We start from the raw sequence: 15911 nt of genomic DNA, 5'->3' as shown, positions 1-15911 counted from the left end.
CGGAGCCAACTATTCTATATGAAGATAACGCGGCATGTGTTGCTCAAACGAAGGAAGGATATATCAAAAGCGATAGAACCAAACATATACCTCTGAAGTTCTTCTCATACACTCAAGATCTCGAGAAGAATAAAGAGATTGAAGTAAGATATGTTCGATCATGCGACAATGCAGTCGACCTCTTCACAAAATCACTCCCTACCTCGGTATTCAGAAAACACATCCATAACATTGGGATGTGCCATCAGAAGGATCTATGACTGTTCATTCGAGGGGGAGCTTACGTAGTTGTACTCTTTTTACCTTACTATGGTTTTTCCCATTGGGTTTTCCTGGAAAGGTTTTTAACGAGGCAACAAAGACGTTAAGCGAGAGCGGATAGTGACACCGGCCCCCAAGGGGGAGTGTTACGAAAGTAAACAAATGCGGCCACCGTAATGTTTGAAATAATTAAAGATGTGGGTCCCGCTGCACTATTTGCACAGTAAATTTTCTTCTATATATACGAACGTTTGCGTTCGTTTATAATACACCATCTCCTCTCCTTCTAATAACATATTCTCCCCTATTATCAGTGTTATCTTCTTCATACGGGTATAAAATTTTGCTTTGTTTAAATTCCCGCGATACAATAAAATTCCAGTTCTTTTCATAACAGATTCATCTTTTTGACTTTAAAAGAAAAGTTAAAAATATGTACTAACAGAAAAACTCAAATTGATGCAAAACTGAGACATATATGTGTTACTAAAAAAACATATTCGTCTATAACTTATACGTGGAGTGTTTTTAAGATCATCGAACTTGTCTGATCAGCTGAGGCAGGCTTAAAAACATGCATGGTTCTTGTGAATCCAAATCCGATTTTGCTGCCTCAAAAGAGAGATTCAAATGACAATGAATCACATGGCAACACCAAAAAAGCCCCTTTAAACTTCCAGAGACCAAAGATTTTCACAGCTTAAAAGTAGACCAACATTATACATACATAGAGAATAAGATATAAAATATTCACACTTACAGAGTTGGGAAGATCATTTACACTTTTGGATACACCATTTAAACTAGCTACTTTAAAAGATCTTGCTGCTTTCTTATTTCCTGCAACTGACTTACACTAGGCTTAACACTAACCTGTAAGTAAAAATTTGGGTTTGAAGTAATAATATAAACTTCAGACCCGCCCAACAGGTGATAGTTGCCATTAGGATTTGAACATTTGGTCCGGGACTAACACACTTTCCACTCTAGCTTCATGTTCATCACAAGAGCTTTTGTGATCGATCAAGGGTGATCTCTGACATTTTCCTACTCTCAGCAAGTGCCATACATATAGAGAAAGCTTGTAATTGTGAAAGGGATGAATCATACACAACTGAATATATCCCTTCCTTGAGTGGTTTATAGCACAAAAATGGATACTCTGCTGCTTGTTCTCCCTGAAAAAAAAAAACAAATGTAGGAAAGTGATGATGAAGCCTAAGAGAGATTGGATTTGGGACTAAAGTAGAGATTCTGTACCAAAAAGAAAAGCTCGAATGAGTTTGAAGTTGTTGAATTCTTGCAGTGCTGATTTGTAAGAATCCTGAGGTTGCAGCCCATATCCCAACCTCCACAATCACAAGACCCACCTGTTCTCCATCTCTGTATCAAAGACGACGGCCCTCCTCCGTTATGAGGCATACTATGAACACCGCTTTGAAGTATGACCGTAGCACTAATGTCTTTGATGTTATCTTCTTCAACCTCTTTATTTACTGCATTGCGATTTAGTGATGCCCTCTTCACAATGATCGCGGCTAGTTCGTTTTTCAGCTGCAGATCAGACTTTCCCACGCTCTCTTGATCAAGCTCCACAGAGAAGAGAACAAACTCTCTGATGGAACCAGAGGATGGCAAAGAAGAGCTCGAGGAGACCCGCATCTGAGCAACAACGTTAGAGATGATAACACCATGCGTTTGGCCTCTGCCTCTTTGGTTTAACCATGAGCTGTTTCTCTTATAGTCTTTGACAGAGAAGAACGTGTAAACACTAATGCATTCACCCTCGTCCGAGCTTCCCGTTTTCTTTTGTGTGGCTGCAATAATGTTTGTTTCTTTGTTCACTGTAAATGTAAAGAGTGGCTGGTTGTTCTTAACTGTTACCTGCAGAACAGCTCGAACATTCTTCTTCTCGTGAGCCGAATCATTCACATTTACTGTTTTGCAACCGGTGATACCCAGTTTTTTTCTTTGAACGCCAGAAGAGTGAGTTGCTCTTGGCTTCAGTAGAGGTTCTATAAACCTTCTTAAATGGCTTGTTTCTTTTTCACAGCCATCATCATCAGCTAATTTACATGGCAAGGGGCAAGAATGTGGAGTAGAGTAATCGACTTCAACAACAACCTGGACTTTCTTGGTTTCCTCTTGCTTCTTTTCACTCTTCTTGTTTCTACTAATATTAGCCATAGAGATTACAGTTCTGGGGCAGATCTTCCCTTTAAGAACCTTCTTCTCAAATCCATCTTGTGCATTAGTGTTTAGAACCAGCTGCTGCTCATCTGGTACGCTGAGACCTCCTCTATGGTCTTTAGGTTTCTTTGTCTGCCGTGAGCTACGGTGTCTCCTTTGATGCACAGTGGTCGCCCCAGCAGAGGATTTATCACTAGGCGACGGAAACCTATTCTTGACTGGCATCATCAGCATCCGGTTATTATGACTATGGTGCCAATTCTCCAAGCGGCTCCAGGGAAGAACACCGACGCTCAAGAGATTCTCCTGAGGGGTGGTATCAGCTCTCTCCAAGAAAACAGGCAGCTTGGACATATACTTGACAAGCTCTGGCTCAACACCATCAGAACGAGTCTCCAGGCATTGTTTCACTGGAGTACGCAATGGTTGAGACGAAGTAGCACATTCCATTTAATAGTAACTTGGATTCACATTCAATCCCGCATAGGGACCGACATAGACTTCCTGGATCACAGAAAAAATGAACACAAATAAAAAACAAAATCATTAAAATATTTCAAGTGGTAAATGGGAGATAACAACGATGGACCCCGAAGAAACAGCTAAATAATTTCTCCTCACATTTATGAGGAACTATCACCAATAACCACCAAACGAAATTTAAGATTCGATTCGATTCGAAAGTTTTGGTGGATCCACAAAATGGACTCACCAAAAAAAAAAAAAGTTAACGTCTGTACTGTCTCTACCGAATCAAAGCCAAGAAACTTACTCGGATTTAAAAAAAAAAAAAAACACAGAGAGAAATTACCTCAATCAGGGTAAGAGAGAAGAATGAAGAACCGGTGAAGGAGAAGAAGATACCACTTGAGAGTGAATCAGCAAAGTGAAGATCAGAAAATATAAAAGCTAGAGAGAGAGAGAGGAAAGGAGAGTGAGTGTGACTGGGAACGAACATGATCCAACGGTTAGATAATTAAGTAAAGCGTAAATCATGCGGTTGAGATTGTTTTTTTTTTGAGATTGTATCTTGGAACGAACATGATCCTACATGTGTATATAATATTAATATATGCACGTTTACGTGTGCTTGTTACCAAAAGATTACAAAATAGTGAAATACTGAAAAAAAACTTTAAAATGTAATGACTTTTCTTAGACATTGGCAATTATAGATGCATCGTATATTATAATGTTTTCTTTTGAAGAAAACGTATAATATAACGTTAATTAGAACAAATCTTACAACTAATAGTTGTCTCTTTTGTAATCTTTATATACTTTTTAAATGATTGCATCACATGATTCGCATCGGAGAAGAATAAAAAATCACATGATTCACATCATCTTTTTTTTTTTACCTTATTTTTTACGGCTTTCACATTATTCACATCATACTCTTTTTTGTTTGAGAACTTCATCTACTCATTTTATTTCTCAATAATTCGAACACTTTGAAAAAATAATAATAATAAAATTGTTCAGATTTCAAAAATAATAATTTCAAGACTATTTAGGACAACTAAAACATAGTTTTATAATTTTCACAAAAAAATATTCATTCTTAATATATCTTTTTATACACGAGCTGCACCAAAAATCAATAAATGCAACCGTGTGGTCAATTTTCTTTTACCCTGATGTTGTTTGGTAAGAAAATTATAATATTTTGCGTGTATAGACTAATATAAAGTCATGTGTTGGTGGGACGATCGTGGGATTGATTTCACAGATTCAAATGGGTTCACTGAGACTTTCCAAGAAAACTTTATGATGATCGTTTTTGTAATGTTAAATGTACTAGTATTACTATATTTCAGGTCCGGCCCTGGTCTAAAGCTTGTAAAACAAAAGCTTTAGGCGTCAGCGTTTATATAATAACTAGGGTCGCCAATTGCAAGCGTGCTCCCTTGGTAGGTATAGTGGCTTAGGTTCCTGGTATTTTGTCCACCAGTTGCTCTGTACGAAGCCTACTTCCTGCCTTTTTTTTTTTTTTTCTGTAATGATGACAAGACAAATTCTTTTCTTATGTTATTGATAAAAAATGACATGTGATCAAATATCTTAATTACTTAAGATTGATATCTTGCATATTTACATTGTTTTAACTCTCTATTCTTGCATGTTTTGATCATTTAGATTAGTGATCATGCATTTTAGTCTCATTTTTGCATTGCATAAGTCTTTATCAGGTCTTGGAGTTTCCATTGGAGTTCTTAGAGGTACTTGGAAGCATTTGGGATCAAAAAGAGAGTGGAAAGTGTTGTTTGAGCGAGCAGAGCACCAGAGTGGGTTACGGGAGCGACCTACGAAACCCGCTCCAGGTGAAACAAAGACAGCGCGGCCTCTTGCACCGGGGTGAAGCACCCACTCCGAGCCCAACCTCTTGTCGACAACTTTCACTATGTGGAGCGACCTGGTGGAGCGACGTCCCGTGCCCGTGCGCAGTTTGAAGACGAGAAGCAAGCATATCAGAACGACGTACCACATCGAGGTGATTAACCCGCTCCAAATGTAGAGCGACCTGGGGGAGCGACGTCGCGTGCCCGCGCGCGATTTGGAGACATGAAGCAAAATACGTGGAGCGACCTACTGGAGCGATCTAGTGTACCCGCGCCGCGTCTTATCTTATGGTCGAAGCTTTTCAGGTTGTTTACTGAGCCCATTAGTTTTTAGAAGTCATATAAATACTCTATAAACCTAATGTTGGAGGATCATCTTGTTTTTCTATCTAATCACAAAGAACTTTTAGGTGAAAGATCTTATCCTGATCATTTTCTCTTGTGATTATTTGATTATTGGGATCACTAATCATGATTAGCACCAAATCATCATTGATTCTTGGGCTCATCAAGAAGAGTGGTGAGTAGTCATCTTTGGATTCATGGGTTAGGGAGACTAAGGGTGATTAAGCTAGATCTAAAGTGTTTTAGTATAGATCCATCTCGTTCCTTGCTAGTAGAGTGCTTTTAATGCAACTTTAGAGTTGGCCTCTCTAAAGTTGAGCTCTAGGCATTTCATACCTGAAAGGTGGTTGATGAAATGCCTGAACCAACTCTCCTAAGCTTTTAACATTATTTACCAAAGAGATTAGTTGTTAAAGGTGTTAAGATGACTAGTAGACTTGAGATTAATGATTACTTAGATAACATTCAACCAAAGAGATTTGATGCTTCAGTTATCGTAGTTAAATGAACATTCATCTAGAGATAGAGTTTGTTTAGGATGATGTCTAGGTCTAAGGTAGATAGATTGGGTGAAAATTAACACCTTTAGATTGAAACTTGATCACCCAAGGTTAAAATCTTTAGCCCATGAGTTCTCTTATCTCATAAGAAAGAAATCTTTGTCCTTTATTGCATTTTAGTAGCATTCTAGTTCAAAAATCATCTCACCAATTGATAGCACTTAGATTAAGCATGGTTTTGCATTTCCTTTGCTTTAGAATCACTTAGAACTGGTTTGACATACTTTATTCTACAACATTTGATTAGGAGTCTTCAAACTCCTGTCATCAAAGATACGATGGATTTGTAAAAGATCTTAATTTCTTCCATTTCAGATTGTTTAGTTTTTTTGTTAATTTTATTTTCATTTGTCCACTAAATTCTTTTTACTTTATTTTATATGAAGTATACAATTCTATATAAAACTGAATAAAATAATAGTTGTTATTATGTTTTAACAATCTGTATTTTTTATGTTTCATTTTTTTTTAAAAAATCAGTCTTTGCTAATTTAATTATTGTTAACCATTGGATATTTTATTCTTTTTTGTTTAGTTTTTTAAACTAAAATCTATATAAAAAAAAACTATGCTACATTATGTCTGAATGAGTACATACTTGTAAAAATAAATTATTATTCAAAATTAATAAAAATTTTAGAAAATGAAAAAGATTAATTCACAAATAATTATTTATTTTTATGTAATTTACTTTTTTAAAAAAAATTAAAATTTGATAATATCTTTCATAATTTTTTTGAACTAAATCAAAGATGCATAATTTTTCTTAAAAACTTAAAAATAAAATAAATAGATATAGTTAAGGGGAATTTGAACACATAACCATAGAAGAAAAAGAAACTAAGAGTCTAACCATAGCAAATGGAAGGCTACAATATAAGCGGTGTGTTTATATATAATATCAATAATGCCCCCATCTGCGCGTGAGAAAGTTGTTGGGCCCACTAGCTTTTACAGATTTACTTATCCAGGAAACTGAACCGTTTTACTGTGCATTATAACCATTATACAAAAGAGAAGCCGACCTCTCTAGAGACCGGAGATTTTTTCGACACCGTTGCTGGATTTTGTTTCGATCTGGCTTACGGAGTGCGATTTCGGCCGTGAATGAATACATGTCAGTCAGTTTTGTCGGTTCAAACGTCCGTAGTATCTCGTTTTTGACGGCTCGGGTTTTGTGAAATTGATAGAAACCTCCTCAATTGATTGCATATCTCGGGTATTGACTTGCGCGGCGTCGTCATTGCAAGGTATTTGTTGAGTATATCCTCCGGTGAAACAAACCTAGGGTTTACGGTACCGAAAATTTGAGAGGTCGCTAAGTTAAAATTCTGGACTGTAGGTTATATGCTATTTGATATACAAAAATAGTATAGTCCCTTTCCGAGTTGACCGTAGGTATCGCATCATATAATTTGTCCATCGGAGTGCCTGAACTAATGGATGTATAGTATGGTATCACCTAACTAAAAGACCAACCGTAACCAATGCCTTTGGTTGACTATACTTATTGTTTAGGTAGTATGGTATAAAGTGTGTTTGTGGTTTATGCTATAAACGTGCCTTCTATAACCATATAATACTGAGACCATATTTGCGTTGACTTACATGAACTTTATTGCCATTGTCAGGATGGAAGAGGTTGGTTTGCCGGAACGTTTGTTTCAAACAAGGTATGAACTGACGGGCCGAAAACGGATTAACAACTACTTCAACTTACGGTGGATTGAGGTTGTAAAAGCAGCACTTTCAGATGCTCAGCAGGAGATGTTGGCTGAATCTCAATTTAGACAACTAATGCTGATGGGAGCACACATTTTCAGTGATGTTTGCACACCAGCTGTTGTCACAAAAGTTGGTGACCCGAAAGATATATGAGCTCTGGTGGTTGTTTGCGGGGAAGCCAATACGTTATGGTATTGCTGACTTCGCCTTAGTGACAGGTCTCAATTGTGGGACACCACCTACCCCCAACGTAGGTTGCCAGCGGACGGGAAAAGGGAAAAAAAGGGCAAAGCAAAGGGAAAGCAAGTAGGTGGGGATGGAGTGATCTGGCAAGCATTGTTTGGTAGCGAGGATACGATAACCCCAGAGTGGATTATATGCAGGTTGAGCCAAAAAGACAAATACAAAGATGAGGAGACGAGATTGCGTTTGTGTCTTCTCCTCCTAGTAGAAGGTATTCTCTGCCCAACTAGTGGTTCAACGCAGATAAGTCCAGAGGTGGTTGAGATGTTGAGTGATATGCGGATGTTTATGGAGTACCCTTGGGGAAGGGAGTCATTTCTGTTGACCGTTGCAAGCAGGAAGATTAGGGCAGCCGGCCAATTGGCCCAAGACACACTGGCGATACAAGGGTTTCGCATGCTATGGTTTTAGTAACAGTTTGCAGCTGCCCACAAATTATTGCAGACTCACGTTTAGAGGAGGAGCTGCTGGATGACGCGCTTCCCATTGAAGACATTGTTGATTGTGTGTGTGCGAGGACTGTTAAAATCAATGTTGTTACTGTTCAGAACCTTGAGCTTATTGGTCAGGTATGCGGTGCCCAACTTTACAATCTTACCTTAACCATCCGTCTTATTTGGGAAACATTGACCTCTTCGGCTTTGTTTTTTTCAGGCTGCAGTTCGCTCGATACTATGTGAAGCTTCTGACATACCTCCATTCCCTGATGAGGTTGACGATATGCACGTTGCTCACATGGTCGCTTTGATTCGCGAGGGCTTCCTTTTTGAAATCAACACATGGCGTAGGGGTGTGAAGGCAAGTGATGCAAAACAATGGAAGGGTGGTAATGGCCCCGACCGTTTAGGAGATTCTGAGGGAGAACATGGGCAAGCGTCAACTACAGATGGTCATGGATTAGGGGGTGGGCATGGGTTGCCGTTGGATGTACCAAACCTAGTGCGGTGTTTGGCAAATGAACTGCAGGCACGAGCAGGGCCTTTGTTAGGAATTATTAAAACCCACATGACTCAAGAAATGGTTGCACTCAAGGAGGAAGTTTTAGTACCACTTCGGATGCCGGCAACAGGCGGAACGGCAGATCTAGGAAAAGCTAGTGTTTTGTATTTTAATTTGTTAATATTTGAGGACACAAGTGTTTAATGCAGTGCTACACGTTGTATGGTTCTGTGCGCAGAAGCTGCAGGAATATCCACTTCTGTGTCGGGAAATAGTGAGCATGGAGCTGAAGAAAGTGATCCCAATCCTCGATCGGCATGGAGGCCCAACTTCCAGGGCGCTTCAACTGGTGGTGAGTGTACAGAGGTACATGGGGCCACAATTGCATCATCGGCTGCGGGAACTTCCCTGTTTGCGAAAATCACTGTAAGTGTGTGCAATACTATAACGTCAAATGGTATGGAATAATATCATCAACAATCATTTTGCCCCAGGCCTCACCCGGTGGTAAAGATGGAGCTGGGTCCCCTCCGTCTCGTAACGAAGGCAACAACGGTGTATCCCATATGGAGTCTGATGAACAGAACACTGCTAGGCCGGCGGAACCAGAAGAGATTGGCGAAGCTACGTCAGGTGCAGATTGTGTGCATCCTGAAAGTCAAGTAAGTTAGGGTTGATCCATAATCCATTTCAAGTAACCTACCCTGGTCCAGTTGGTTTAAGAGTCTGTAACTGAACAAATCAGATTACTTTGGTGGTAGACTATACTATATTTGTAAACACTTTGTCTGGTGTTACCGACAATATTAGTTTAATTTCCTTCTGGTTCCATATTTGTGTTGTCCATGTTCAGAAGTTTTCATTGATCGTGCGCCTCCCAGACAAATGGTTTATATTTCAGGCGGCTTCAAATGAAAATGTAGAAAAAGGACATGTTGACTCAAGTGCAATTTTTTCTCCATGTGAGGGCTTGGAACCACTAAATATGGATGTTAAGCTGCCGCGCCACAGTTCCTCACCACCAGCTGAAACGTTTGAAGCCGATGTATGTTTTATGGTTTGCCTATAAGGTTACTAATCTGTTTCCATTCACAGCGAGTTTTTCTTTTGCAGCCAAAACCTGTTGGAGAGGCTGCAGTGGGGCCACTAGAGGAGCAAGACAGGACGGTTTCAGAGGTCCCCCTTGAAAGCATTCAAGTTGTGAGTTCATCAGATCAAGGGGAAACGGCAGAAGAAGCAGTTGGTACCGAAGTTGTGGAAAAAAGGGCTAGCAAAAGGTTGAGGACACAAACAGTATTGTTTTCACCACCACAACCAGTGGCTAAGAAGGGCAAGGGTAGAGGAGGTGGGAAGAAAAAAAATCTGCAGCAAAGAAAACGTCACCTCCGAACTTCCACCCCCTCCTGCTGTCTGCAACTCTTCTCCAACCTCACCCACAAAACCTACAATACCATTTCAGTGTCCTACAATCGTGGGCCCTTTAGTTGGTGGGTTTAATCCATGTGTGCGCCTTAATGCATTCCGCCTGGCTGGGTTCAGCACAGTTATGCATACGCCAAGGTAACAATAGATTTCTCGTTTCGCAGACAGTACCACCAACATTATTAATCCACAACCAACTTGTAGGGATTACAGTCTTGAAGAAAGTGTTATTGTTGGGAATGCTATTTTCAAGTCTTTCTTCGAGTCTTCGCAGGAACAACCTATTAAGGTAATTGTAGTCCCATAATAGTTGTTTCTCGATGCACCTCTAAGGGTTTGGTTTGTGCAGGCGGCGGACATGATGGTTACATTTATACGCAGGTGGATCCATCAAGCGGGCATACAATGTTTTGAATTTCTGCCTGCCAGTTTCGTGGAAGCACTGCGTGGGGAGTACCAGCAATTCAGTCGTGTGCAAGATGTTGCAAAGTTCAGTTTCTCCAGTATTTTCGGTGATCCATGCTTCCCTAATATGCGCTGGTCCGAGCAGCTGCAAGTTATGTACTTCCCATGTCAAGTGGACAGGAGACATTGGATAGGTGTTGTCATAGATATAGCACAGTGGCGCATCTATGTGCTAGACTGTAACTGTGCCTGTCTGTAAGATGAGAAGTTGGAAGCACTACTAAATCCGGTGGTCCTCCTCATGCCATTGCTGATACGCCATAATGGAGGTAAAGCATTGAACGAATGCGCAATGGAAGAGCCAATGCAGATAACCCGCCTTGACCTACCTATTTGTTGTGAACCCACCGGTACGTCCATCCCATACCATTTTCTCAAATATTATGGCCTGTCATGCACAAAACTACCTTAAGTCTTATTCGTCTTACATTGGTCTTGTCACACGACAGGATTATCGTGTGTTGCAACCCATATCCTCTTGGAACTTCATGCAACAGACAACATGTCGCATGTGGCACATCTGAACGAAGACCGGCTTGCACTCGCAGCGCAGACGTATGCAGTTGAAGCTTTCGCTTGTTTTAATCCGCAGCACCTGCAGGAATTCCCAAGGGAGTGAGAAGTTGTTATCCACTTTATAAGCAATGTCGAACTCTTATCTGTTTAACCTCCTTAGGACCTATCTATTTTCATGTCACTTCTGTCGCTGTATTGCCAAAACATTGCATCTCCCTACCGTTGTTTCGTTGTAATACTCTGTTAAGTTAACGGGAAACATTTTCAGAAGCGCACGAACGTTACTTGCCTTAACTACATTGTGTTTTTGAAATGTGGGGCTGTTGCAGGGCATCGGTACTAGACTTCTGTTCCAAAACTATTCTATAAAGAAGTATTGTATATCATGTACGGTCATGTTCCTCGGTTTGTACCCCCATAGTTTTCATTTGCCTATCAACCGCGAAATAGTTATTGACTATATATGCACGTTTGGCTACGCTAGGACATACTTGGACGTAATTAAGCAACGTGTCCCTCTAACTGTAGAAATTTATATATTTATACATTCCCTTTCTCTCCCTTCCTCAGTAACCCTAAAAATCACACTTTACCAAGCTTCAAGCCTCCTTCTTCAATCATGGCGGCCACATGTAGTGAGTTTTCAGATGCAAATTCTTCTCGATTCTCCGAGGGGCACAAAAACGGCGGCCCTCTGTGTCATTGTGGGCGCCTAACCTCTATCACGAAGTCATGGTCCGATGACAATCCCGGAAGGAATTACTTCCGCTGTGTTGTTCATACTTTTGTCGCCTGGGCTGATTCAGAGCCACCAACTCTGTGGCAGAAGATAAGCTTATTGGAGGCTCGAGACATCAAGCGCCGGTAACGAGAAGAAATTACCCACCTAAAAGCAGCAAACGCGAAACTCATACGGGATCTCAACTGTCTTCATGAAGCTCATGTACGCGAGATGGAGAATGCCCCGACGATCGCGGCCAATAAGACCCTACAGGACAACCTAATGAAGTCGGAAGCGAGGGAGAAAATGCTCCGCCACTGTTTGCACATTTTGTGGGCGGGTTTCATTATTGCTACAGCTATCCTTGCTTCCTGTTGTGTGACTTAACTACTCACTGTGTTTTAGTACACCAACTACTCCGTGTGTTTTGTTGTACTGTGATCAGCATGTCTTCTGTTTCCTCCATTTTGTCTTCCTCGCACCAACGCTTGCTTGTTTCTATATATGATTCTTATGCTATCTAGTGTTTCTTCTCGACTTATATGTTACAAATTTAATTAGCAGCTTCGTCATCTGTACTATATGTTGTCTAGTATGGTCACCTGTGCGTTCCCGGGATGGCTGTGCATACGTACTAGTTCATCACAAGGACAGTCAGTTACGCCTCTGACTTACTATAATCAAATGACATAGACGTTAACACCGTTTCGGTATGTTACAACTCATGCAATGTAACACTTACTATACCGTATGTTGGGTAGAAGAGGTAAGGCTTTTGTAACTTCCGTTTTACATGCATCTTGGGAGACTATACTATATGTGGTTTAGTCTGGTCACCAATTCCGTTCGTTTAAGGACCGTTGATACAATGATCTTCAGCCAAAATTCCGCTATTTCTGTTTTCCCCCTCTGTGGTGTAACCGTCCATTGCCGCCCAAACACAGCCACATAACCCACTCAATGAACAAATTACGCAGCCCTTGTTCCCTTACTATTACTATAGTATATGGTACCTAATATAGGCCGATGTCCTATATATTCCACCCTACATTTGAAACTTCGTATTTGGTGCGCTAGTGGTTTGGTTGCGTTTCAAATGTGCACCTGTGTATTTTCTATGAACACCTTCCAAGGGTTCCAACGTTCTTACCTCTTCTATGTCTTTTGGGGTTATCCCTGCGTTTATATTATGTTAACGCGTAATTTCTTTCTTTTAAAGTTTATTGACTATTCTAAGCATCTTATAGTATGTTCCGTAACTATATGTGAAAGGTGAGTATCAGTTTGTAAGTCGAAACAGTTAGGGGAAATGGGTTCTTTCATTTATGTTACACAAAAGAGAAGGTTACAAGCCGGCACATATATGTACAACACGCATGCAGAAACTATTTACATATGCTTATACAAACAACTTATGGTTGGGTGTAAAATACTTATGTATACTTCAAACGGTTTTGGGTATACAAAAGTATTTATGCACCGGGAAAAGACCATGGTTGCTCCCGAAACATCACTCCATCGCTTCAGATAGGTGGAACACTGACTGCGCCGGGCCCAAAAAAGTTCACTTGCCTACCTTCTACGCCCCCCCCCCTTCTGTTACGATTTTTTATATGGCATTATGGTAGGAGGCCTTGTTGTGGCCTTCCCCCCTGCATCTAGTGCATTTCCTCCCTCCCGTCATTGGAGCATGCTAGTAACAAAGTAGGCCAATTTTTTTCAGGATGTCTATTCCTTTAATATTTATAGTATTGCGTATGGATTCAATAATGAACATACCTTATCTTCTCCCCTCGACAATATGTGTGCTTTGCGGGGCGTTCCCGGCGGTCTCCTAACATCAGGGGGAAGCAAGTCTCCTTTATGGCTTCCTCCAACTTCGTTTCCACCTACAGATGGAATGGAGTAAATCTTGGCCTCGTAAGAACTATGCCATGTGTCAGCATAATACGTCACATCTGCCAATCCTTCGGTTGAGATATTTGTGCGGCCTGCTGCAGCCACCGCATGACGACATGGAATATGTAGCTCCTCGAACATTTTGCATGAGCATGTTCCCGATAAAAGGTTCACCAAGAAACACTCTCCACTTTGGGCCATCACTTGAAACTCTGTTTCACTTATTCCACAAACCGCCAGCGAAGTTGAGGCTTCGAAGTTTAATTCAACCTGGCTCTGAACCTTCGGTGTTAGTGTACCCTTATGCTCCATTGCCTTGGCACGCCTAAGGGCAAAACAGCTCATGAGGGTTGTACGTATGTACTCACACATAGAGATGAGTGGGAACTCGTGTGCTTCTTTGACGACTGCATTCCATGATTCGGCAATGTTAGAATCCATTATATTGTAACGGTCGCCAGGAAAGTGCGCACGTGTCCAATGATGAAAACCTGGGGCAAACGTTTAATTTTATCACCTTCTGAACCATACTATAAACGTAAATTAAATAGTCTGTAGGGTTTGGTAACAATGTCAACTAAATATGCTGCACAGCCAGGGCTGACATGTTGCATCGCGATGAAGAACTTATTGAATCCTTCCACAGTGTATGCTCTTGCTGCTGCGCCCATTAGGGACGCCAGTCTCTGTGATTTGAACCTGGCCTTAATATTCCTTTACAAGTGCACCGTGCACGCTGCATGTTTTGCTTCCGGGTACACCTGGTTCATATTGCGTTGTTATACACGTTGACTATATTATTCGGTCATATAGTATGGCATAGCAGGTTTCAGACAAACCTTTTCAATTGCGTTGTAGATGCTCCCATGGCGGTCAGAGACGAACACCAACTGGTTTGAGTCGACGACGAATTCCTTCAGTTGTGATAAGAACCACTCCCAAGATGAATCGTTCTCACTATCAACCACCGCGAACGCAAGCGGAAAAATTTGAAAATTTCCATCCTGGGCACAAGCTGACATTAAACATCCACCGTACCTCCCTTTCAAGATGGTTTCGTCGATGATTATGACTTTCCTCATGTATCTGTATCCTTTAATGGATGCGCCGAAGGCTATAAACACATACTTAAAAGCCTGCTTCCAGTGGCACTAACAGAAGTTTCGAGTGCACAAATGGAGCCCGGGTTTGTCTTCTGTAGAAGGCCCATGTAAGCAGGCATGATGGCATAGCTTCCCGCCATTGATCCTAAGACAGTTTCCATTGCAATTTCCCGAGAACGCCAAGATTTCCAGTAGGATACATTAACATGGAAGTCGTCAAGCATCAGCTTCCTAATTGTAGCTGGCGTTGGGCCGCGCTTAATTCCGATAAAATGCGTTTGTATTAGCTCGCCAATGACTTGTGTCGTTGCCAGCTTATGATAGTTGCGGCGTGCATCAATGAAACATCTGTGCGTCAGGGTAGCTTGACGTATCTGGAAGTTGCCGCTTCCATCAACTTTCGCTGCGTATACGCGCCATGGACAGTCAATAGCAAAACAAATCAGAACCATAAAATTTGGTGTTGACCGCTTCGCCTTGAAGTGAAACTTCCTATTTATGGCATGTATAGCAATTTTGATTTTGCAGTCGTTTTTCGACTTGAACACTTGCCCAACGAAAAGATTGTCGCCTTCATAAGGTACAGCTTCAAGAGCCGCATCGATGCCTGCAATACAGTGTAAATGTCGGCTCATTTCTATATTATACTATGTATATGTTTAGTATAGTCCACTAGAAAACTAACCATCTACATCGCTGCTGTCAATAACCGGTGCCGCATCCCGTGCAAATAGTACAGGCTCAGTGCTCTCGTCGTTTAGTAGGTCATGTAACGAGTCCTGAAAGCGCGTCCATGTGTAGAGGCTGCTTTGTTGGGCCACACCGGATGGTCCTGCAGTAGTTGGTGCTTCTATGGGATCAGCTTCTGTTTCGGTCTGTCCATCCCTTCCTACCGCTGCGTTGTTGGGTTCCATTGGGTCCTCAAACAGACGACGCCTAACCGCTCTACTACTTTCCCCATTTCCCCCACCCACACCGTTGTTGGTTGACGTCTCGGGAGAAGGAACTGCACATTGCGGCCACATATGTTCCCTTCAGTGGCTACCGCTTTCCCTTTTACTTTGCATCTAGCTTCGGTTGGAGGGCTTACTAGACGAATGATTGGTTCACGTATGACTATACCACTTTGTGAGTATGGAATAGTCTGACTTCGCTGAACCACAAAACTCCCCCCCCCCCC

The 15911-nt window shown here is 41.3% G+C and overlaps 2 protein-coding genes and 1 pseudogene across 6 annotated transcripts; 1 reads left to right on the top strand and 2 right to left on the bottom strand.

Moving 5' to 3' along the window:
• Nucleotides 1–938: 938 nt before the first annotated feature.
• Nucleotides 939–3399, bottom strand: LOC106322820 (annotated as a pseudogene).
• A 3309-nt stretch (nucleotides 3400–6708) lies between these two features.
• LOC106322869 lies at nucleotides 6709–11283 on the top strand. 5 transcript variants are annotated; one of them, XR_001266554.1, is made up of 9 exons: nucleotides 6709–6948; nucleotides 7330–8235; nucleotides 8321–9031; nucleotides 9100–9267; nucleotides 9507–9650; nucleotides 9719–10165; nucleotides 10232–10316; nucleotides 10377–10842; nucleotides 10942–11283. XR_001266554.1 is itself a non-coding variant. In XM_013761018.1 (9 exons), the coding sequence occupies exons 3-6, from the start codon at nucleotides 8828–8830 to the stop codon at nucleotides 10100–10102; spliced, it is 948 nt and encodes a 315-aa protein (XP_013616472.1). In that variant the 5' UTR covers nucleotides 6709–6948; nucleotides 7330–8235; nucleotides 8321–8827; the 3' UTR covers nucleotides 10103–10165; nucleotides 10241–10316; nucleotides 10409–10842; nucleotides 10942–11283. The 5 variants fall into 5 exon arrangements, 4 of the variants coding, with proteins under 4 accessions (XP_013616472.1, XP_013616471.1, XP_013616470.1 ...); XM_013761018.1 differs by having other exon boundaries at nucleotides 9459–9650; nucleotides 10241–10316; nucleotides 10409–10842; XM_013761017.1 differs by having other exon boundaries at nucleotides 9459–9650; nucleotides 10241–10316.
• Nucleotides 11284–13338: 2055 nt separating this feature from the next.
• On the bottom strand, nucleotides 13339–14069 carry LOC106323351. Its single transcript, XM_013761492.1, has 2 exons — nucleotides 13509–14069; nucleotides 13339–13422 (listed from the first exon to the last, which is right to left on the bottom strand). Exons 1-2 carry the CDS (start codon nucleotides 14067–14069, stop codon nucleotides 13339–13341), a joined length of 645 nt encoding a protein of 214 aa, XP_013616946.1.
• Nucleotides 14070–15911: the final 1842 nt, after the last annotated feature.

The sequence above is a fragment of the Brassica oleracea genome, chromosome C2 (genome assembly GCF_000695525.1).
Source record: "Brassica oleracea var. oleracea cultivar TO1000 chromosome C2, BOL, whole genome shotgun sequence".
NCBI classification, from domain to species: domain Eukaryota; kingdom Viridiplantae; phylum Streptophyta; class Magnoliopsida; order Brassicales; family Brassicaceae; genus Brassica; species Brassica oleracea.
This window is presented reverse-complemented; position numbering and strand designations above follow the sequence as displayed.